Here is a 23,375-nt window from a genome sequence, read left to right on the forward strand (position 1 = left end):
TTTCTTAGCAACAGCAATATAACAAATGCATGAAACACAATCAATCAACCATGATGCATAGCAAAACCGAAAGATTTAGAAACATAAACAATTAATGTTCCTTCATAACAGTATTGTAAATGACACGTGTGTTTCTTAACATGTGCTACTGTACTCTACCTGTAATATAGCAACCAGGATGTTCTGGTATTGTGTGCTAACATTTTTGAGAATGGGACAATTACTTTTATAGAAAAGACCATAGAACTTAATGTTGTTTTTGCTGGTATTGTCTTTAAATAACAAGACATGTTTAATACTTCTAATCTGAAAGAAATTCAGGTTAAGTGTATGATACATTAATAGAGATAACTTTGGCTACCATATTATGGAACATATTTACCGTTATCAATCATTATCTGCCATAACTGTACTGGAACATACCATTGGCCCACAATCCTATTCTCAGTACTAGTAAAGACAGCTATTCCATTTTAGTATTCAGACTCCCCATGATAAAGGTAAATACAAAATTGTCCCATAATATTTTTGTGGATATTTGCTTCTAAGTTGCAAACTGGTGGACTGATAGAGGAGTTGGTGCAGATTGTGAAATCATAGTGAAAACAAAAAATCTTAAGTCTCTTCATTGTTTACAACAGGTTCTACAGTAAGTCCTACCACAACCACCATCAGCACAACGACAGCTGCCACAACCACAACAACAGGTACCACACTAAGTCCTACCACAACCACCATCAGCACAACAGTCACAACTACAACACCCCCGACAACCACAACAGAGACCACAACTACACCATCAACAATCTCCCCAAGCACTCCTACTGTGAGCACAACAGCTGCCACAACCACTACCGAAGAAACAACTACAATTACTACAACTGGCCCAACAACAACACCAACAGAGAGCACAAGTACACTAACAACTACAAGCCCTACAACAACTACAGAAAGTACCACACCAGGCACCACAGCAAGTTCTACCACAAGCACATCTTCAGTTACAACTACCGGACCAACAACAACACCAGGTACCACACTTAGTCCTACCACAACCACCATCAGCACGACAGTCACAACAACAACAACCACAACAGAGACGACAAATACACCATCAACAATTTCTCCAAGCACTCCTACTGTGAGCACCACAGCTGGCACGACTACACCAATTTGTCAGTCTAAATTAGTGTGTAAATGGACCGACTGGATAGATAACAGTTATCCAAAACCTGGACCAAATGGAGTGGACAATGAAACACTGGAAAACATCACATGCCATACTTATGAAGAAGTCCAGTGTAGGGCCAAGAAGTATCCAAATGTGACAATAGAAAACTTGGGCCAAAAAGTGCAATGTGGTCTTTCAGGATTAATCTGCAGAAACAAGGAGCAGCAGTCTAACGATACATGTCATAATTATGAAATACGAGTCAGATGTTGCATTTGTCCAGGTACAACAACCACAACAGAGACCACAACTACACCATCAACAATCTCTCCAAGCACTCCTACTGTAAGCACAACAACAGTCACAACTACGACATCCCCAACAACCACAACAGAGACGACAAATACACCATCGACAATCTCTCCAAGCACTCCTACAGTGAGCACAACAGCTGGCACAACAACAACATCAGGTACCACACTTAGTCCTACCACAACCACCATCAGCACGACAGTCACAACTACAACACCCCCAACAACCACAACAGAGACCACAACTACACCATCAACAATCTCCCCAAGCACTCCTACTGTGAGCACAACAGCTGCCACAACCACTACCGAAGAAACAACTACAACTACTACAACTGGCCCAACAACAACACCAACAGAGAGCACAAGTACACTAACTACTACAAGCCCTACAACAACTACAGAAAGTACCACACCAGGCACCACAGCAAGTTCTACCACAAGCACATCTTCAGTTACAACTACCGGACCAACAACAACACCAGGTACCACACTTAGTCCTACCACAACCACCATCAGCACGACAGTCACAACTACAACACCCCCAACAACCACAACAGAGACCACAACTACACCATCAACAATCTCCCCAAGCACTCCTACTGTGAGCACAACAGCTGCCACAACCACTACCGAAGAAACAACTACAACTACTACAACTGGCCCAACAACAACACCAACAGAGAGCACAAGTACACTAACAACTACAAGCCCTACAACAACTACAGAAAGTACCACACCAGGCACCACAGCAAGTTCTACCACAAGCACATCTTCAGTTACAACTACCGGACCAACAACAACACCAGGTACCACACTTAGTCCTACCACAACCACCATCAGCACGACAGTCACAACTACAACAACCACAACAGAGACGACAAATACACCATCAACAATTTCTCCAAGCACTCCTACTGTGAGCACCACAGCTGGCACGACTACGCCAATTTGTCAGTCTAAATTAGTGTGTAAATGGACCGACTGGATAGATAACAGTTATCCAAAACCTGGACCAAATGGAGTGGACAATGAAACACTGGAAAACATCACATGCCATACTTATGAAGAAGTCCAGTGTAGGGCCAAGAAGTATCCAAATGTGACAATAGAAAACTTGGGCCAAAAAGTGCAATGTGGTCTTTCAGGATTAATCTGCAGAAACAAGGAGCAGCAGTCTAACGATACATGTCATAATTATGAAATACGAGTCAGATGTTGCATTTGTCCAGGTACAACAACCACAACAGAGACCACAACTACACCATCAACAATCTCTCCAAGCACTCCTACTGTAAGCACAACAACAGTCACAACTACGACATCCCCAACAACCACAACAGAGACGACAAATACACCATCGACAATCTCTCCAAGCACTCCTACTGTGAGCACAACAGCTGGCACAACAACAACATCAGGTACCACACTTAGTCCTACCACAACCACCATCAGCACGACAGTCACAACTACAACACCCCCAACAACCACAACAGAGACCACAACTACACCATCAACAATCTCCCCAAGCACTCCTACTGTGAGCACAACAGCTGCCACAACCACTACCGAAGAAACAACTACAACTACTACAACTGGCCCAACAACAACACCAACAGAGAGCACAAGTACACTAACTACTACAAGCCCTACAACAACTACAGAAAGTACCACACCAGGCACCACAGCAAGTTCTACCACAAGCACATCTTCAGTTACAACTACCGGACCAACAACAACACCAGGTACCACACTTAGTCCTGCCACAACCACCATCAGCACGACAGTCACAACTACAACACCCCCAACAACCACAACAGAGACCACAACTACACCATCAACAATCTCCCCAAGCACTCCTACTGTGAGCACAACAGCTGCCACAACCACTACCGAAGAAACAACTACAACTACTACAACTGGCCCAACAACAACACCAACAGAGAGCACAAGTACACTAACAACTACAAGCCCTACAACAACTACAGAAAGTACCACACCAGGCACCACAGCAAGTTCTACCACAAGCACATCTTCAGTTACAACTACCGGACCAACAACAACACCAGGTACCACACTTAGTCCTACCACAACCACCATCAGCACGACAGTCACAACAACAACAACCACAACAGAGACGACAAATACACCATCAACAATTTCTCCAAGCACTCCTACTGTGAGCACCACAGCTGGCACGACTACACCAATTTGTCAGTCTAAATTAGTGTGTAAATGGACCGACTGGATAGATAACAGTTATCCAAAACCTGGACCAAATGGAGTGGACAATGAAACACTGGAAAACATCACATGCCATACTTATGAAGAAGTCCAGTGTAGGGCCAAGAAGTATCCAAATGTGACAATAGAAAACTTGGGCCAAAAAGTGCAATGTGGTCTTTCAGGATTAACCTGCAGAAACAAGGAGCAGCAGTCTAACGATACATGTCATAATTATGAAATACGAGTCAGATGTTGCATTTGTCCAGGTACAACAACCACAACAGAGACCACAACTATACCATCAACAATCTCTCCAAGCACTCCTACTGTAAGCACAACAACAGTCACAACTACGACATCCCCAACAACCACAACAGAGACGACAAATACACCATCAACAATCTCTCCAAGCACTCCTACTGTGAGCACAACAGCTGGCACAACAACAACATCAGGTACCACACTTAGTCCTACCACAACCACCATCAGCACGACAGTCACAACTACAACACCCCCAACAACCACAACAGAGACCACAACTACAGCATCAACAATCTCCCCAAGCACTCCTACTGTGAGCACAACAGCTGCCACAACCACTACCGAAGAAACAACTACAACTACTACAACTGGCCCAACAACAACACCAACAGAGAGCACAAGTACACTAACAACTACAAGCCCTACAACAACTACAGAAAGTACCACACCAGGCACCACAGCAAGTTCTACCACAAGCACATCTTCAGTTACAACTACCGGACCAACAACAACACCAGGTACCACACTTAGTCCTACCACAACCACCATCAGCACGACAGTCACAACAACAACAACCACAACAGAGACGACAAATACACCATCAACAATTTCTCCAAGCACTCCTACTGTGAGCACCACAGCTGGCACGACTACGCCAATTTGTCAGTCTAAATTAGTGTGTAAATGGACCGACTGGATAGATAACAGTTATCCAAAACCTGGACCAAATGGAGTGGACAATGAAACACTGGAAAACATCACATGCCATACTTATGAAGAAGTCCAGTGTAGGGCCAAGAAGTATCCAAATGTGACAATAGAAAACTTGGGCCAAAAAGTGCAATGTGGTCTTTCAGGATTAATCTGCAGAAACAAGGAGCAGCAGTCTAACGATACATGTCATAATTATGAAATACGAGTCAGATGTTGCATTTGTCCAGGTACAACAACCACAACAGAGACCACAACTACACCATCAACAATCTCTCCAAGCACTCCTACTGTAAGCACAACAACAGTCACAACTACGACATCCCCAACAACCACAACAGAGACGACAAATACACCATCGACAATCTCTCCAAGCACTCCTACTGTGAGCACAACAGCTGGCACAACAACAACATCAGGTACCACACTTAGTCCTACCACAACCACCATCAGCACGACAGTCACAACTACAACACCCCCAACAACCACAACAGAGACCACAACTACACCATCAACAATCTCCCCAAGCACTCCTACTGTGAGCACAACAGCTGCCACAACCACTACCGAAGAAACAACTACAACTACTACAACTGGCCCAACAACAACACCAACAGAGAGCACAAGTACACTAACTACTACAAGCCCTACAACAACTACAGAAAGTACCACACCAGGCACCACAGCAAGTTCTACCACAAGCACATCTTCAGTTACAACTACCGGACCAACAACAACACCAGGTACCACACTTAGTCCTGCCACAACCACCATCAGCACGACAGTCACAACTACAACACCCCCAACAACCACAACAGAGACCACAACTACACCATCAACAATCTCCCCAAGCACTCCTACTGTGAGCACAACAGCTGCCACAACCACTACCGAAGAAACAACTACAACTACTACAACTGGCCCAACAACAACACCAACAGAGAGCACAAGTACACTAACAACTACAAGCCCTACAACAACTACAGAAAGTACCACACCAGGCACCACAGCAAGTTCTACCACAAGCACATCTTCAGTTACAACTACCGGACCAACAACAACACCAGGTACCACACTTAGTCCTACCACAACCACCATCAGCACGACAGTCACAACAACAACAACCACAACAGAGACGACAAATACACCATCAACAATTTCTCCAAGCACTCCTACTGTGAGCACCACAGCTGGCACGACTACACCAATTTGTCAGTCTAAATTAGTGTGTAAATGGACCGACTGGATAGATAACAGTTATCCAAAACCTGGACCAAATGGAGTGGACAATGAAACACTGGAAAACATCACATGCCATACTTATGAAGAAGTCCAGTGTAGGGCCAAGAAGTATCCAAATGTGACAATAGAAAACTTGGGCCAAAAAGTGCAATGTGGTCTTTCAGGATTAACCTGCAGAAACAAGGAGCAGCAGTCTAACGATACATGTCATAATTATGAAATACGAGTCAGATGTTGCATTTGTCCAGGTACAACAACCACAACAGAGACCACAACTATACCATCAACAATCTCTCCAAGCACTCCTACTGTAAGCACAACAACAGTCACAACTACGACATCCCCAACAACCACAACAGAGACGACAAATACACCATCAACAATCTCTCCAAGCACTCCTACTGTGAGCACAACAGCTGGCACAACAACAACATCAGGTACCACACTTAGTCCTACCACAACCACCATCAGCACGACAGTCACAACTACAACACCCCCAACAACCACAACAGAGACCACAACTACAGCATCAACAATCTCCCCAAGCACTCCTACTGTGAGCACAACAGCTGCCACAACCACTACCGAAGAAACAACTACAATTACTACAACTGGCCCAACAACAACACCAAGAGAGAGCACAAGTACACTAACAACTACAAGCCCTACAACAACTACAGAAAGTACCACACCAGGCACCACAGCAAGTTCTACCACAAGCACATCTTCAGTTACAACTACCGGACCAACAACAACACCAGGTACCACACTTACTCCTACCACAACCACCATCAGCACGACAGTCACAACTACAACACCCCCAGCAACCACAACAGAGACCACAACTACACCATCATCAATCTCCCCAAGCACTCCTACTGTGAGCACAACAGCTGCCACAACCACTACCGAAGAAACAACTACTACAACTGGCCCAACAACAACGCCAAGAGAGAGCACAAGTACACTAACAACTACAAGCCCTACAACAACTACAGAAAGTACGACACCAGGTACCACAGCAAGTTCGACCACAAGCACATCCTCATTTACAACTACCGGACCAACAACAACACCAGGTACCACAACGACAGTCACAACTACGATAACCCCAACAACCACAACAGAGATCACAACTACACCATCAACAACATCTCTAAGCACTCCTATTGTGAGCACAGCAACAGTCACAACTACAACATTGACCGTGATAACAGGGTCTATAAATGCACCTACAACTGGTGGCCAAGTAGTTGGTACTACAGAGAGAACAACTACATCAGTAAAGCCTCTAACAACTACAACATCTTTGGGTACAACCACAATAACATCACCAAGAAAGAGCACAAGTACACTATCAAGTACTAGCCCTATAACAAGTACAGAAAGTATCACACCAAGTACCACAGTACGTCCTACTACAAGCACATCCTCAGTTACAACTACAACATCCCCAACAACCACAACAGAGACGACAACTACACCATCAACAATCTCTCCAAGCACTCCTACTGTGAGCACAACAGCTGCCACAACCACAACATTAGGTACCACATTTAGTCCTACTACAACCACCATCAGCACAACGACAGTCACAACTACGACAACCCCAACAACCACAACAGAGACAACAAATTCACCATCAACCATCTCTCCAAGCACTCCTACTGTGAGTACCACAGCTGGCACAACAACAACATCAGGTACCACACTAAGTCCTACCACAACCACCATCAGCACGACAGTAACAACTACAACACCCCCAACAACCACAACAGAGACGACAACTACACCATCAACAATCTCTCCTACTCCTACTGTGAGCACAACAGCTGCCACAACCACTACCGAAGAAACAACTACAACTACTACAACTGGCCCAACAACAACACCAAGAGAGAGCACAAGTACACTAACAACTACAAGCCCTACAACAACTACAGAAAGTACCACACCAGGCACCACAGCAAGTTCTACCACAAGCACATCTTCAGTTACAACTACCGGACCAACAACAAGACAAGGTACCACACTTAGTCCTACCACAACCACCATCAGCACAACGACAGTCACAACTACGACAACCCCAACAACCACAACAGAGACAACAAATACACCATCAACAATCTCTCCAAGCACTCCTACTGTGAGCACAACAGCTGCCACAACCACTACCGAAGAAACAACTACTACAACTGGCCCAACAACAACGCCAAGAGAGAGCACAAGTACACTAACAACTACAAGCCCTACAACAACTACAGAAAGTACCACACCAGGCACCACAGCAAGTTCTACCACAAGCACATCCTCAGTTACAAATACCGGACCAACAACAACACCAGGTACCACACTTAGTCCTACCACAACCACCATCAGCACAACGACAGTCACAACTACAACACCCCTAACAACCACAACAGAGACGACAACTACACCATCAACAATCTCTCCAAGCACTCCTACTGTGAGCACAACAGCTGCCACAACCACAACATTAGGTACCACATTTAGTCCTACTACAACCACCATCAGTACAACGACAGTCACAACTACGACAACCCCAACAACCACAACAGAGACAACAAATACACCATCAACAATCTCTCCAAGCACTCCTACTGTAAGCACAACGACAGTCACAACTACGACAACCCCAACAACCACAACAGAGACGACAACTACACCATCAACAATCTCCCCAAGCACTCCTACTGTGAGCACAACAGCTGCCACAACCACTACCGAAGAAACAACTACAACTACAACTGGCCCAACAACAACATCAAGAGAGAGCACAAGTACACTAACAACTACAAGCCCTACAACAACTACAGAAAGTACCACACCAGGCACCACAGGAAGTTCTACCACAAGCACATCCTCAGTTACAACTACCAGACTAACAACAACACCAGGTACCACACTTAGTCCTACCACAACCACCATCAGCACAACAGTCACAACTACAACACCCCCAACAACCACAACAGAGACCACAACTACACCATCAACAATCTCTCCAAGCACTCCTACTGTGAGCACAACAGCTGCCACAACCACAACATTAGGTACCACATTTAGTCCTACTACAACCACCATCAGTACAACGACAGTCACAACTACGACAACCCCAACAACCACAACAGAGACAACAAATACACCATCAACAATCTCTCCAAGCACTCCTACTGTAAGCACAACGACAGTCACAACTACGACAACCCCAACAACCACAACAGAGACGACAACTACACCATCAACAATCTCCCCAAGCACTCCTACTGTGAGCACAACAGCTGCCACAACCACTACCGAAGAAACAACTACAACTACAACTGGCCCAACAACAACATCAAGAGAGAGCACAAGTACACTAACAACTACAAGCCCTACAACAACTACAGAAAGTACCACACCAGGCACCACAGGAAGTTCTACCACAAGCACATCCTCAGTTACAACTACCAGACTAACAACAACACCAGGTACCACACTTAGTCCTACCACAACCACCATCAGCACAACAGTCACAACTACAACACCCCCAACAACCACAACAGAGACCACAACTACACCATCAACAATCTCTCCAAGCACTCCTACTGTAAGCACAACAACAGTCACAACTACGACATCCCCAACAACCACAACTACACCATCAACAATCTCTCCAAGCACTCCTACTGTGAGCACAACAGCTGGCACAACAACAACATCAGGAACCACACTAAGTCCTACCACAACCACCATCAGCACGACAGTCACAACTACAACACCCCCAACAACCACAACAGAGACCACAACTACACCATCAACAATCTCTCCAAGCACTCCTACCACAACCACCTACCACAGCCCTACCACAACCACCATCAGCACAACAGCTGGCACAACCACAACAGAAGAAACAACCACAACTACTACAATTGGCCCAACAACTACAACACAAAGAACAACAACACCAAAACTTCCACCAACTACAACAACTTTTAGCACATCCACAACCACATCTCCATTAGAGAGCACAAGCACACTAACAGCAACTAGCCCTACTTTGAGCACAACACCTCCAAGAGAAACAACAATCACAACCACTACAGCTACATCCACAGTGAGTGCGTCCACATCAACAACCACAACAGAGACGACAAATACACCATCAACAATCTCTCCAAGCACCCCTACTGTGAGCACCACATCTCCAGTAGAGAGCACAAGCACACTAACAGCAACTAGCCCTACTTTGAGCACAACACCTCCAAGAGAAACAACAATCACAACCACTACAGCTACATCCACAGTGAGTGCGTCCACATCAACATCAACCAAAGCAACAACAGTGGAAGCCTCCACGAAATGCTTCTGTCAGTACGGATCCAAATATTATCTACCAGGTAACTTATTTTTCTAAAGTGAAATATATACACAATATTTGCAACTTTCTCACTGATAACTAGGTCTGACATTCAAGACACAATATAAAAATGTCCCTCTCTTCCCTTTAGGTTCTTACCTGTATAACAAAACGGATGAGGGAGGCTGGTGTTATACTGCATATTGCAATTATTCATGTCAAGTTGAGAAAGAGACAAGACCATGCCCTTCCACTGCTCCTCCTCCCGTTTCAACACCTAGCACACCTTGCATAGATGTGAAAAAGAAGGTAGGAGGTATTTTTTTCTTTTACATTATATTTTAATCTGAGAGCAATGAGAGTGTACTGACCTCCAATTTGTGGTTATTGCTCCAATGGCAGCATGGAGACACATGGACTGAAAAATGCACCACATACACCTGTGTGAATGGTGAAGTGTCCTCCAAACCTGTTCAATGCAACCCCAAGTCCCCAGAGAAACCGCAGTGTGAAAACCAGTACACACCCGTGAAGGTCTACGATAATAGTGGCTGCTGTTACCACTATGAGTGTCAATGTAAGTCAAACAGGTTTGATAAAAAATCTATAGATATCACATACTTCTAACCATTTATTATAACGTTAATACAACTATATCATAACCATGTCATGAAAAGTTTTCATGATGTATCTAACAAGTTACTTTTAATGTCATGTTACTATACTACTGTATACTAAGTTTTTATGACACTATCCATGACAGTTATTATTACCAGGGGACATGGATGATGAACCTTTTTAGAACTTTCTTGTTAATATATAACAAAATATATATACAGTTGAAGAAATCACCACAAAAAAATCCAACACATGTATATGTATGTATATGAAATGGAACATGATAATGTTATATCCTTACAATGGCCTTGACAACTTATGACAGGATATGGCATCCTCAATCATGAGATATCTACAGCTCTGGAAAAAATTAAGAGGATTAAGAGGCCACTGTACATTTTTCTGATGTCATTCTATGGTTGCTGAGTGACTTATGACCGTCAACTCATCCAAATGTGACTCAGCAACCATAGGAAGACATCAGAACAATGAACAATGGTCTCTTAATTTTTTTCCAGAGCTGTATGTTAAGATGTACTTACTTCAGTCATACTTTCTGAAGAGACCCTGAATAGGCTAGCAACCATGTACCAATTGGTAACAGGATGAGACTTTGGGTGCGGGTTTGACAGCATATTTTGCCAACAGTGCATGCGCACTGTGGCCAGAGTGAAGTCAGACGCACAAAGTGGGCCGAGTCAGGCCGAAGTTAATTAATGAAAGATACATCGACAGGTCAGAATTTAACACTGATTGCATGTGATTGGAGTCCCAGCCTTGATGTAGCATCCCGCTACCTATATCGCCACTGAACTCGGGCCCATTGAGTTCCAAACTATAGCCTATTTAGAGTTCTTGTCTGTGTGAGCTAATGAGCTGACTAGGTAACAGCCAACACACTTGGCTCGCGATGACCTAAACTCAAACCACAGACCTACACAGTAAATGGCCTTGAGAGATAGTGAGAATTAGTGTTTTGTTTATCTGTCCTTCACATGACTGTAAAGCAGCTAAATTAATTTGTAGATAACTGTTTGCAGTTACATAGTTCCGGGAAAGCTAAGCTAAACAAAACACATTATGGAATTTGAAGTGCTTTGTGCCTCTGGGAGAGTGGTTTTACATTTGTCTTAATTGTTCCCCATACAGGTACATGTACTGGATGGGCAGGTCCTCACTATGAAACCTTTGATGGGAAATATTATGCTTTCCAAGGAAACTGCACTTATGTTTTAGTCCAAGAGATAATACAAAAGTACAATTTCAGCGTTCATATCAAGAAGAGCTACTGCGATGACTTAAGCAATTCTGCCTGCAAGCAGTATTTAACCATTTATTACAAGTCATACAAGGTCCTGTTTGACCAGCGAGGAAATCCAACTGTCAACATGGTGAGTATTCCAGGATGTGAGAAATCTGGATGTGTGCAGGCTTGTTGGGAATAATTGTATCTTTTAACATTTCACAGTGTCAATATATTTTACCGTCCAGTGATTCACTTCTTGGTGCATTCTCTGTTGTCAATCCATACAGCACAGTGTGCTGCAGAAAAAAAACATTATACTTATAATTACATACTATATGTAATTATGTTTATTCATATCTAATTGTTGTATGTAAGTACAGTATGTGTCTAAATTGTATACGAGTAATTCCTTGTCAAATAAGACAAAATCCAGGTTGTTGCACCGTCTCAGATTTTGCTCAAAGTTTGTCTACCTAATATTTAGGTCCAAAAACTAAGACCTGTAAAATATTTTTGTTAAACAAAAAAAATGTTTTTTTTTTTTTCACCCTTGCTTTTGTATAATTTTTAACACTCATATGAATGCCTTATCTTGGAGGCCATGTTTCAGCATTACTATCTTGAAAAGTATTATTCCTAGCCTGCCCAAACTTTGTAGGGTGGAAGACAGACATATTCTCGGTATGATTGGACTGTTAAAAGTTTGTACTGCATGCTCATTAGTTTTATATAAGGCCCTAGATATGGAAAAAAGTAGCCTGATGAGCCAGACCCACATTAAGATGTAGGGTCTGGGAACTCACCATTCGCAGTGCTCAATCCTAGGAGCGGGATAAACTGTCTTTCCAATTCCCTCTGCACGTACTGTAATAGGATAGCGCTACCACTCATAAGTCCCATGCGTTTTCCCACCAGAGGAGCTAGTTGGCTAGTTGATCAAACTTTTGCCAACTTAAAAAAAGCTTAACTCGTGTGGTACTGTTGGACAGAAGCAGCATCCATCTTCTTTGTTTTTAAGTAGCAGGGAATTCACACAGAGCCCTCCCACCACCTCTATACACGATGTGATTGGCCTGATCAAATTTGAATTTTTCCAGCTTGCAAGCCAACGGAGAGTTGCTAGACTACCCAGGCTGCAAATTACATCTGCTGTCGCTACGGTGCGTCTAGATTTCTAGGCTAGGAGAAAAGTGCAAAACTGGTGAGATTGAGGGTCTTTCAAACTCATTTTTTGTATCCACATGGCTCCAATCCTTATTTTGTCTGCAAATACAATACTTTATTATGATCACCGCACAAGCAATCATATAGGTTTAGTCAGAGTTTTTTTCCCCCAGTAATTTTGTGCCAGCGATTCCAAAAGACATGGGTCAAGTTTTGCAAATGTTGCGAGATTGGCATTGGAAGCAGAGACAGAGAATGTCTTCTCTCATAGGTAGGCTGTCAACACCAAAGGCATTATGTCAATGGCAGGCTTTGACTAAAAACCTTTAGAAAAAGCATTCTGCAAACCATTTCGCGACCGCTCCAATATTTTTGGCGACTATGGTACAACATTGCCACTTTGTACACTAGCTACCCCACATATCGTTTTAATCCTATGAAAATGACCAAAAACACAACCTCCCCTTGTTTGATCCTTAATGTCGTCAAGCCCATTATATGTGGAGAGCTCATTAACATTAATTAATTACATTAATGAATATAGTAGTATAGTAGTAGTAGTAGTAGTATAGTTTAATATAGTAAAGAATATATTAATAAATAATGATTGATACCAAATGCATACAAAAACAAGTTTATACTACCCTTAATGTCATACTTTTTGCACTTTTTTTCCAAATCTAGGGCCTTGTAGAAAGTCAATGAGAATGCCGTAAAAACTTTTAATGGTTCAGTCATACTGAGAACATGTTTGTCTTCCACCCTACAAAGTTTGGGCTGCTTTAGTAATAATACTTTTCATTATATTAATGGCCAAACATTGCTTACCTGACAATGTGATTTTCAGGCTGTAAAACTGAAGTAATTGCAGGGGCTGAAAATAATATGAAGACATAGGATTTGAATAGAAATATTTTACAGGCCTTGGTTTTGGAACGCATTCTTGATATAGACAAGGTTTGAGCAAAACACAGTCTGAGATGGTGCAGCAACAACCTTATCTGATTTGACACGGAATGACCCATAAATGCAAAAACTCAATTTGCTCTGTTCTAGTACATCTTACCAGCTATTACATATATATTGTACACATTGCATAATATCTTGTAATATTCTCTCGAAGGTACATGTAAATGGAAGAAGAGTGTACCCCACTTTCAATAATGGAGATTTCGACATAACAAGCACAGGGATGGATATGCGAATGCATATCTCTGAGATTAAAACAACAGTGGTTTTCAAGGGCTCTAATTTTATCATAAATCTGCCCAAGTCACTCTTCCATGGCAACACGGAGGGCCAGTGTGGTAAGAACGCCATATTTCATGTATGTTTAGGGTCTAGAGGAAAGGAGAGGGATACGGGTAGGAAGGATATATCCCTCCCGGGATATACATACATACATTTAAGTGTACATTTGTTTTTTTGACTCACATATTTCACATTGTGAAATCAGGAAACTGTGACAACAACAGCACCAATGACTGCAAACTTCCCGACGGCCAGACCAAACCATCATGCAACAAGACTGTTGAGAGCTGGGCCGTGAATGGCACATGCATCCCTCCTATCGTTCCGCACCCCTCTCCGCCCCCTACCCCAAAGCCCTGCATTCCTGATATCTGTGAGATCATTACAAGCAAGTGAGGAAACCTCATGACTATTACATGATGGGAGTTGTAGGGGATTTGGGGGATCAGCCCCCCACCCCCAGAGTAGGACCCCTAAAAGCAAAAGTAATAGTTTTGGGGTTGAAACATTTGAAGAGTTTGGTTCCAAAACGCTATCATTACAAAAACATTAAAAAGTCACGTCAAAAAGTCATTAAAGTTCTACTGAAATTATTTGGAAAACAAAAATGATTTATGAAAATTCATTAAAATTGAGGATATAGTGTTTTGAAAGCAAACTCTAAATGTACACATTGGGTACATGTCTTCTGTGTACCGACTGTTCCGTGTGTGCTAGTAAGAGTTATCACGCAAGATCGCAATGTAGATCTTTCAACTGGTTTGTTAGTGAAGGAGGATGACACTCTCCTGTCTGTTAAAAAATTGGTCAACCAATTGCATGTTATGATCACCTGTAGTGTTTAGAGTAATTTTGCGTAACTAAAGTGCAAGTGTGGACAATTCACACTGTGAAGGGAGCACAAATTCTGAAGAAAACATTGCAAGTTATCAACAGTAGCAGTAATTCTAAATATAGTGTCCATAGATGTCAACTACTCCCTGCGTGACTCTTTCTTTCCTATCTAAGGGTTTTTGAAAAGTGTCGGGAGGTTGTGGGATACAAGACCTACTACGAGGCCTGCCTTGGCACTACTTGCGACTCAGCCTGCAGGAATCTGGAAGCTTTTGCTGACCACTGTGCATATGAGTCACAATGTGTCGAATGGAGGAACCTTACCAAAGGGCACTGTGGTATGTTGATATGTACAGCATGCATAGAACCTTTACAATCAATCCAGTTATTGTAATATTGTTGTTTTGTTTTGTGAGAATTCATAACTCAATCGTTGATCTTGGATGCCACTCGCTTTCTGCCACTATTTCCACTGTCCAGTACTCCGTAGTTGCACAATGTTATACACACATATTATTATACACACACAATGTTATACACACATATATACACACACACACACACACACACACACATATATATATATATTAGGGGTGTAAAGATTAACCGATACGTATCGGTATCCGTTTTTAACGTGTAAGATACGGCTACATTGATACGTGAAGCCCCGTATCGGAATAAAACTGAAATGAACCGGTCGTTATATCGATTTACTTGTTACTAATCGGTTCACAACCTTTTCTGCTCGCTCAGACTCTCATTTTCGTTCCAAGCAGTGCGTTCATCCCACGTCCGGTTTTGAAACTATACGTGGCATTGTGTGCGTTTTTGGCTACATTCATTGCCCAAAGTTGTCAAATGACCTCATTACCCATACATCTACTGCAACTTAAGCACGTGACAACTCACACTAGGTCGTTTGTTTTACAGTTTTTACTCTTTTGTTTTTCAAAATCCAGCGCGAAATTAAACACTAAACAGCAACGATAGTCTATAGAGTATAACGTTTGATGAAGGGATTTCCTTAATGTTAAATAATAATTTGGCCCTTGCTAAAACGATGCACAAATTATTAGCCAATTATTTTGTTCATATTCACTCAGACTTTATAGGTTTCTGCATGTCTACCGTTGGAACAAAATAAACCCAGAGAGTTCATTGATATGTAGGCCTATTTTATTCTTGTAGGCTATATGAGAAAAGGCTAAGAGTGTCTTAAGCACTGTTTTATTTTATTTCGGTATTGTCTTACCTCAACAAGGCTACAGCTCCATAAAAACAATCAGATATAACTCTATAAAATCTATAAAGTCTATAAAAAATATGTTGTATTTGGCTGCTGTGTTTGACTGAAATGTAGACTATTCTTTTTTCATTTCAATACAGTACAGTATATGAAACAAACCTCAGTTTAGATAATCATATTCACACCTATGTGCACCTTGAGCAAATGATAAAAAATCTTTTAGAATGCTTTCCATTCTTGAACTGCATCGAATTGTATCGAATCGCATCGCATCGAATCGTACTGAATCGTTTTTTATGAACATGTATCTTTTCTTGTATCGAATCGTGCCCATGTATCTAGATGCAAATCGTATCGTCTTTTACATGAGAGATTCACACCCCTAATATATATTCCAAAACACTATATCCACCATTTTAATGAATTTTCATAAATATTAACATTTGTTTTTCAAGTAATTTCAGTAGAGCTGTAATTGGGTATTCTTATTTGATTTATCTTTACTCACTCAAAACAACACAACTGCAATTTGATTAATATTACCTAAAATATACAATTAAATAGCCTGACTTTTTTAATGTTTTTAAAAACGGAGATATAGCATTTTGGAACCAAACCCTTCATATATATTTAAAACTAGTTTCTTGTGAAATGTGTTCTATAGAATTATTATAGGTAATAATTAATATTGGTTTATAATTGCTGGAAATTATATTCACACTATATCAATTTCTTCTATTAATAGAGTACAAATGTCAAGACAATAAAGTGTACAAGCCCTGTGGAACTACATCACCACGAACATGTCAAAGGTAACACAAATCAATAGCAATTAATGAGTGTGGTAGCAGTGAACATCAATGTTTATCATTCTGAACTATATGATCATCTGAAATCCATATGAGATATTTTCCAAATACATACATGATTAGAAAAACATTTTGAAATGCTAGAATATTGAAAATCACCTGTTCACAACCTACCAGCTTGACCAGAGTTGACCAGCAGCAAATGTAGTTAACATGTTTTTAAAAAATCCCCTAAAGACCCATCTCTTGTAAGAGCACCTTCTTCCCAAACACCCTGATCTTTTCACTTTGTCAGATTATTTTACGTAAACCCCAAGGTCACTGAAGCTCAGCTGATGTTCTTTATTTGTAGTCACTTTGGATTAAAGCATCTGCCAAATAAATAAATATTAAATATATGAACTGTATCTGTACAGTTGTGCAGAGGAGCCAGACTGTGGGAAGGAAAGTGATTCATCATTGTGTTCCACCGATAAAGCAGAAGGTTGTTACTGCGCTGAAGGAGAAGTTCTCTTCAGTCCATACTCAGATGAGTGTGTACCAAGCTCCTGTGGTGAGTCACTGCAAATGGGGGTGTGCAGTCAGTTGCTTTTCTTTTGGAAAAATATAAGGGCTGCCTTCTAGAACTCTAAGTACAATATGCATCTGGCAGTTGGGAGCTGTTTCTGTGGCTTGTGAGCATATTGGTGATTTATATGGGGTGTTGTTGTGCAGATGGACCTGTGCAACATGATAATGTATTTATTGTCCGCTTTACATCGGGGCCCTGTTCACCCTGTCTGGACTTATTTTCCGATAATGACAAGAACAAAGAATATGTGGTCCCATTTTTGGGATATCACATTATGGGTTGTTACTTAAAGTTGCTGTTTGTTTCATAAAGGAAAACAACTTGATTTAAAATTGTATTATCTTATTTATGATTACTATTTATTAAATGTATCTTGTTGTAATTTCAGAGGTTTGCACAGGACCTGATGGCATGGCCAAAAAGGTAACAATTGAAAGATACCTGCCCTGCAACAGTAGTTGCATTGATTAATTAGCCTCTTCTTAGTTCTAGTTTACAGTATATTATTTTCTTTGGAATAGAATATCTTGCAGTGCATTATGTTCATACAGCAGTTTTTTCAGTCATGCTGACTTTGCCATAGTATTAACTTTTAACATTACCGGCCTCTTCTCCTTGACCATGCCCTTGATGCTATCTCTGAATGATCCGGTGGGCAGCCTGGCGACAAATGGCGTTATGGGTGTAAGGAGTGTGAGTGCAGCTACTCCTCCTACACCACTGAGTGCTGGGATATCGAGTGCAATCCTAAAACAATTGCCTGTCCATTGGGACAGAGGGTAGTTAATAAGACCGTGGACTGTTGCATGGAGTATGAATGTGGTAAGTGAATGCAAGATGAAGAGCTGCCCAAACAACAGGAAAAATGTTAAAGTGGAGAAATGTTTGTCTCTGTTTATTTTCACTAAGGCAAATTCCTATCAATTGAGTTGACATGGCAATAAAGTAATCAAATTGTATCTAATCTAATCTAATTTAATTTAATCTAAATATATGAGTTATATACAACTTTAGTTTTCTCAGTTATGATAAAAAAATTGAGAAGATGTGTTCTCCACAGCCTCTGTTGTAATGCAACACCTTGTTAATCTTTTTAAATTTGTTTTATTATTATACTTTGCTACTATCCTATAATTCTGTAAAACACTAGTATGTACTTTTACCGTATTGTCCATTTATTATGATGAAGTAACCATATAGTTTATACTTCACATAGCATTGGAAATGTATCGCAAAGCCTTTGACAACCTATTTTTCTTCCCTCAGAACCTAAAGACGTTTGTGTTTATGACAACACAGAACGCCAGGTAAGAGTGGAAATAGTATGTAGGTAACAGCAGAGCCATTTAATAGTTTGTTGTATTTCATAGTTGTTTTTGAGTCATAAATACATTAACATTGCCTGTACAATGTATGAGAAAACTGAGGACTAAGTAATTATCACCTCTCTCAGCCTGGTGAGAAATGGTCATCTTCCAATGACAAGTGTGTGAAATACAGCTGCACTAAACAAAATGATCAGTTTGTGGTTGTGGAGGTCATAACTACCTGTCCTAGGTTCAACCCTGAAGACTGCATACCCGTAAGTAAATGGCACCATCTATCAAAATGTCATTAAAACTTCTACAAATCCCATCAGTCAATCATCAGTTTTCTTATGTGCTTTGTATTGTGTTATGTGTTTTAACCCAAACTCAGTGGAACATGCCTACCTTTTAACCTTATTTTGACCTTTATGAAAAACTCTCTCACCCTTAGGGTACCGAGCGCACTGATGCAGCTGGATGCTGCAAAATCTGTGAGTTAACAGATACCTAAATATCAGTTTTTCAAATTTCAAATTATTATCGCATGTCATTTATTATCTACAGTATAATGTATAGTTTAAGGATTTGGCAAATGCTTTAAGTATAAAGCAACTTGCAAAACATTTGGTTTAAAGATCGTATAATAACAACAGTGAAACTTTTGTGTGTTTCTTCAACTCCTCTGTTTAGCCCTGTTCAGTGTTCCCTTGTTTAACTTAGTTGTGGTTGATCCGATTCATAATGCATACAAACTGTGTTATATCTGTCAGGCACTCCAAAGAGCTGCAAAGTCTCAAAGAAGCAGGCCTATCTGGAGATCAGTGACTGTAACTCCACCACTCCTGTGGAACTCACCACCTGTTCTGGGGCCTGTGCCACATCCTCCAAGTGAGTTTCACTGTTGCTCTGGCAAATCCTGACAGGACAATATCCACATAGCCAAAAATGTCTGAAGATTGACTAGAGTGATGATTAGCTCTTATAAATTACTAAAATAGTGTAATAGTAAAATGATTCAACAAATTACAGATATATACATTCACCTTCTATCTTTTATCTATATTCATGTCTATTTGTTTGGCCTAGACAGCAAGTACACAGAAGTACAAATGCAGAGAGTAACTGAGCATATTAGACTATAATTTATACATTTCTGTAGGGGTATAACAGTACACAAAAAACACGGTTCAGTTAGCGCTTTCAGATATAACCTCCGGAGTACATGCGGAGGTTTGTCAAACGGAGGTCCTACCCTTTGGATGATTCAGATATGATGCTAACCTGCGGACCTAATACTGACCTTATACGGACGTATGTGTGAACGACATACACGCACATTACAAAATCTCCGTGTGGTTGTCGAGTGAGGGGTGGGGGCTTGTAGAGTTCACAAGATGCGAGATATGATGCAGAATATATGCGGCCGCTGCCTGTCACAGCTGCTTTTTGTTTACAAAGTGTAGCCTATGCATTATGTAGGCTAAATAAGAAAATCTATTGTGCGTAGGCTAATACTTGAAGTAGGCTAGTCAAGTAAGCAAACAGTATTTGTATGTGTGCTTCGAATAAACACATTTATCTGTTTTCAACGTTATGTACCAGAATTACTTGGCTATAGAACCCCACATCTGGTTTGCGTTGGAGAGAGAGCATGCACAAACTTTATGGTAGGCTACCAGCCAATTCAGTAGGCTAACTCAAGACTTCAAGGCCATCATACAACGTTTTTAAGCAATAAACAAAATACTAACATAACAGTGAAGTTGTTCGTTTTTTCATGGGTTTTTTTTTCCCATGTGTCTATTGCTTTTACGTAAGGAGCTTGTAACAAAGTTGGCTTTTCTTCGTTTTCATTGTCTCTAGGCATATATGCTCAACAAATAGCAGCGAGCTCAGCGAGGTATCAATGAACAGAAAACCGTGTTGGCTAACAATTTATTAAATACTCCTGTTATTGTCGTCAACGACGTCGCTGTAGGCTACTGCCTTTTCAGCGCCTTCTGCTTATGGAGATTCAGTCTTTTGAATTCGTTTGGCCTTGCCATGCAGTTGTAGGCTACAACGTCTCTTGCCGTTCCCTTCATGTGTTCTATCAAAATGTTGTATGCCCTCATGGACAGTTGTAGCTCGGAGATTTTCTGGACAGCATTATGCCACTCTATCATAACACTGGCATTTAAGTCAGATCTAACCACATGGACGCACGAAAGAAACGTCACCAACACGCCCTCTCACTAGGTGTGAATTTTAACCACATGTTCTACGCCTCGTTCAGACACAGCACATTTACATAATGTCCGGAGGAAATAGGGGGGGAGTAGTAGAACAACCGGCTAAATTCGGACTTCCATATGACCGGTTATGTCGTTCAGATATACGGCCCCACCGTTTAACATCGGCAGAACCTCCGGTCTTACACGTATGTCTGAAAGCGCTAAGTGTGTCCCTCGGTTTTGAAGTCACGGTTTGGTTAATTTGAAGTACAGTAAGCCTGTTGGTACCGCTGACCTAAAATGCACTGACAATATTGCTGATGCGCAACGGGAACAGTATTTTGAAAAGATGTCAAATGTTTTTTTGACGTTAATTTACTAAGCTGATATATGGTCCACGGTCTGCCACCTAATATGTTTGTGTGGGAACTCGAATTTGAAACATGGTCCGCAATCAAAAAAGCCTACTGTTCATTACTGTTAAAGACATTTGGTACATTCGGTACCCATTTGTATTGAACCTAACTTCCTGTACCTAAACGGTTCGGTACGACTTTGTGTATCTTTACAGCCCTACATTTGTGTATACACCCTCTGATTGCTGCTATGTAATTGTTTTACCTTGCACTTTTCCTCTGGCATGTATTCTAACTGCATGTCACATCCTCTCCTCCACCTTCTGTAGGTACTCGATGGAGATGAACACGATGATGCATAGCTGCGCTTGCTGTGTGGAACAGAAAACAATTCAAAGAGAGACTGAGATGCGCTGCACCAACGGGACAACCATCACTCAGTCCTATGTTTACATCGAAGAGTGTGGCTGCGAGACACAAAAGTGTGAAGACAAAAAACTATTATTTTAAAAGATTAATGAAATTCTATTAACATTTTCAACCTTTCCCTGAACAATCATAAGTGAGATGTATCAATCCAACCTAAGATATGTCCAACAGGACAGGAACTATTAATGTAGTGACTATTCTATTATTCCAATATATCTCTCATTCTCTGTTACAAGGGGTCTATCTCTTTAAAATATTCATTAATGGAGAACTCTTAGATTTAAGGTATTCATAGGAACTAATCAAAGAAAGTTGAACTTTTTGTTGAACTGATGAACATTTTCTTGAATTGCCCATGAAGAAACCATGGGTATAATCAAAACCATTTCCTTGTTTTCCCCATGCATGCATGCCACTAGAGTATACTGTTCTCAAAACTACCTAATTAATCTGTCATTTGTCTTCATATATGTTTAAATTGTACTTGCATGCGTCTTTAAGTATGTTACTGTGATGCATGCTTTGATTTATATTCATCAGTTATTAAAAATATATTAACAGCATTCAGTGCATTTCTTCAATACTCAGTGGTTCTTAAACTGGGGGTCACCTAAATATATCGGAGGGGTTGCAAAATGATTTGCACGTTTTTAGACCAACATGTTTTTAAAACTGGGATATTCAGTAACCCTACATGTAGGCTTACAATTTAGATTGTTTCCATAATGTTCCTCTGACAGTGGATGCTTTGTTAATGCAAACTCAAATGTCTACCTGCACCCAGGGATGGATAACTGCACGGGCCTACCGGGCCCAAGGGGTCAGGGGGCCCTGAAGCCCAAGCCTTTGCATGGAATCATTGCCTCAATATCAACAAATCAGGATGTAGGCTATGAATCTGTATGGGGCAGACGTGGCCCACTGGTTAGCACTCTGGACTTGTAACCGGAGGGTTGCCGGTTCGAGCCCCGACCAGTGGGCCGCGGCTGAAGTGCCCTTGAGCAAGGCACCTCACTGCTCCCCGAGCGCCGCCGTTGAAGCAGGCAGCTCTC

General features: G+C 41.3%; 1 protein-coding gene across 1 annotated transcript in view; it reads left to right on the forward strand.

The window, feature by feature from the left end:
- LOC143103382 (uncharacterized) overlaps window positions 1-22,886 on the forward strand; it is a 52,946-nt gene extending 30,060 nt beyond the window's left edge. Inside the window, exons 29-44 of the mRNA XM_076267199.1 lie at window positions 642-10,319; window positions 10,431-10,588; window positions 10,682-10,856; window positions 12,047-12,288; window positions 14,431-14,614; window positions 14,764-14,950; window positions 15,567-15,730; window positions 17,384-17,450; window positions 17,864-18,000; window positions 18,407-18,441; window positions 18,678-18,840; window positions 19,285-19,325; window positions 19,472-19,600; window positions 19,777-19,816; window positions 20,096-20,213; window positions 22,224-22,886. Coding sequence (XP_076123314.1) covers window positions 642-10,319; window positions 10,431-10,588; window positions 10,682-10,856; window positions 12,047-12,288; window positions 14,431-14,614; window positions 14,764-14,950; window positions 15,567-15,730; window positions 17,384-17,450; window positions 17,864-18,000; window positions 18,407-18,441; window positions 18,678-18,840; window positions 19,285-19,325; window positions 19,472-19,600; window positions 19,777-19,816; window positions 20,096-20,213; window positions 22,224-22,404 — 11,699 coding nt within the window. The 3' untranslated portion in view covers window positions 22,405-22,886. The remainder of the gene's footprint in view (window positions 1-641; window positions 10,320-10,430; window positions 10,589-10,681; window positions 10,857-12,046; window positions 12,289-14,430; window positions 14,615-14,763; window positions 14,951-15,566; window positions 15,731-17,383; window positions 17,451-17,863; window positions 18,001-18,406; window positions 18,442-18,677; window positions 18,841-19,284; window positions 19,326-19,471; window positions 19,601-19,776; window positions 19,817-20,095; window positions 20,214-22,223) is intronic.
- The last annotated feature ends 489 nt before the right edge of the window (window positions 22,887-23,375 follow it).

This window comes from Alosa pseudoharengus, unplaced genomic scaffold, assembly GCF_046254945.1.
Source record: "Alosa pseudoharengus isolate Yale_2024_CS ecotype anadromous, Long Island Sound unplaced genomic scaffold, YU_APseudo_1.1 YU_APseudo_1.1_scf_10, whole genome shotgun sequence".
Lineage (NCBI taxonomy): Eukaryota > Metazoa > Chordata > Actinopteri > Clupeiformes > Clupeidae > Alosa > Alosa pseudoharengus.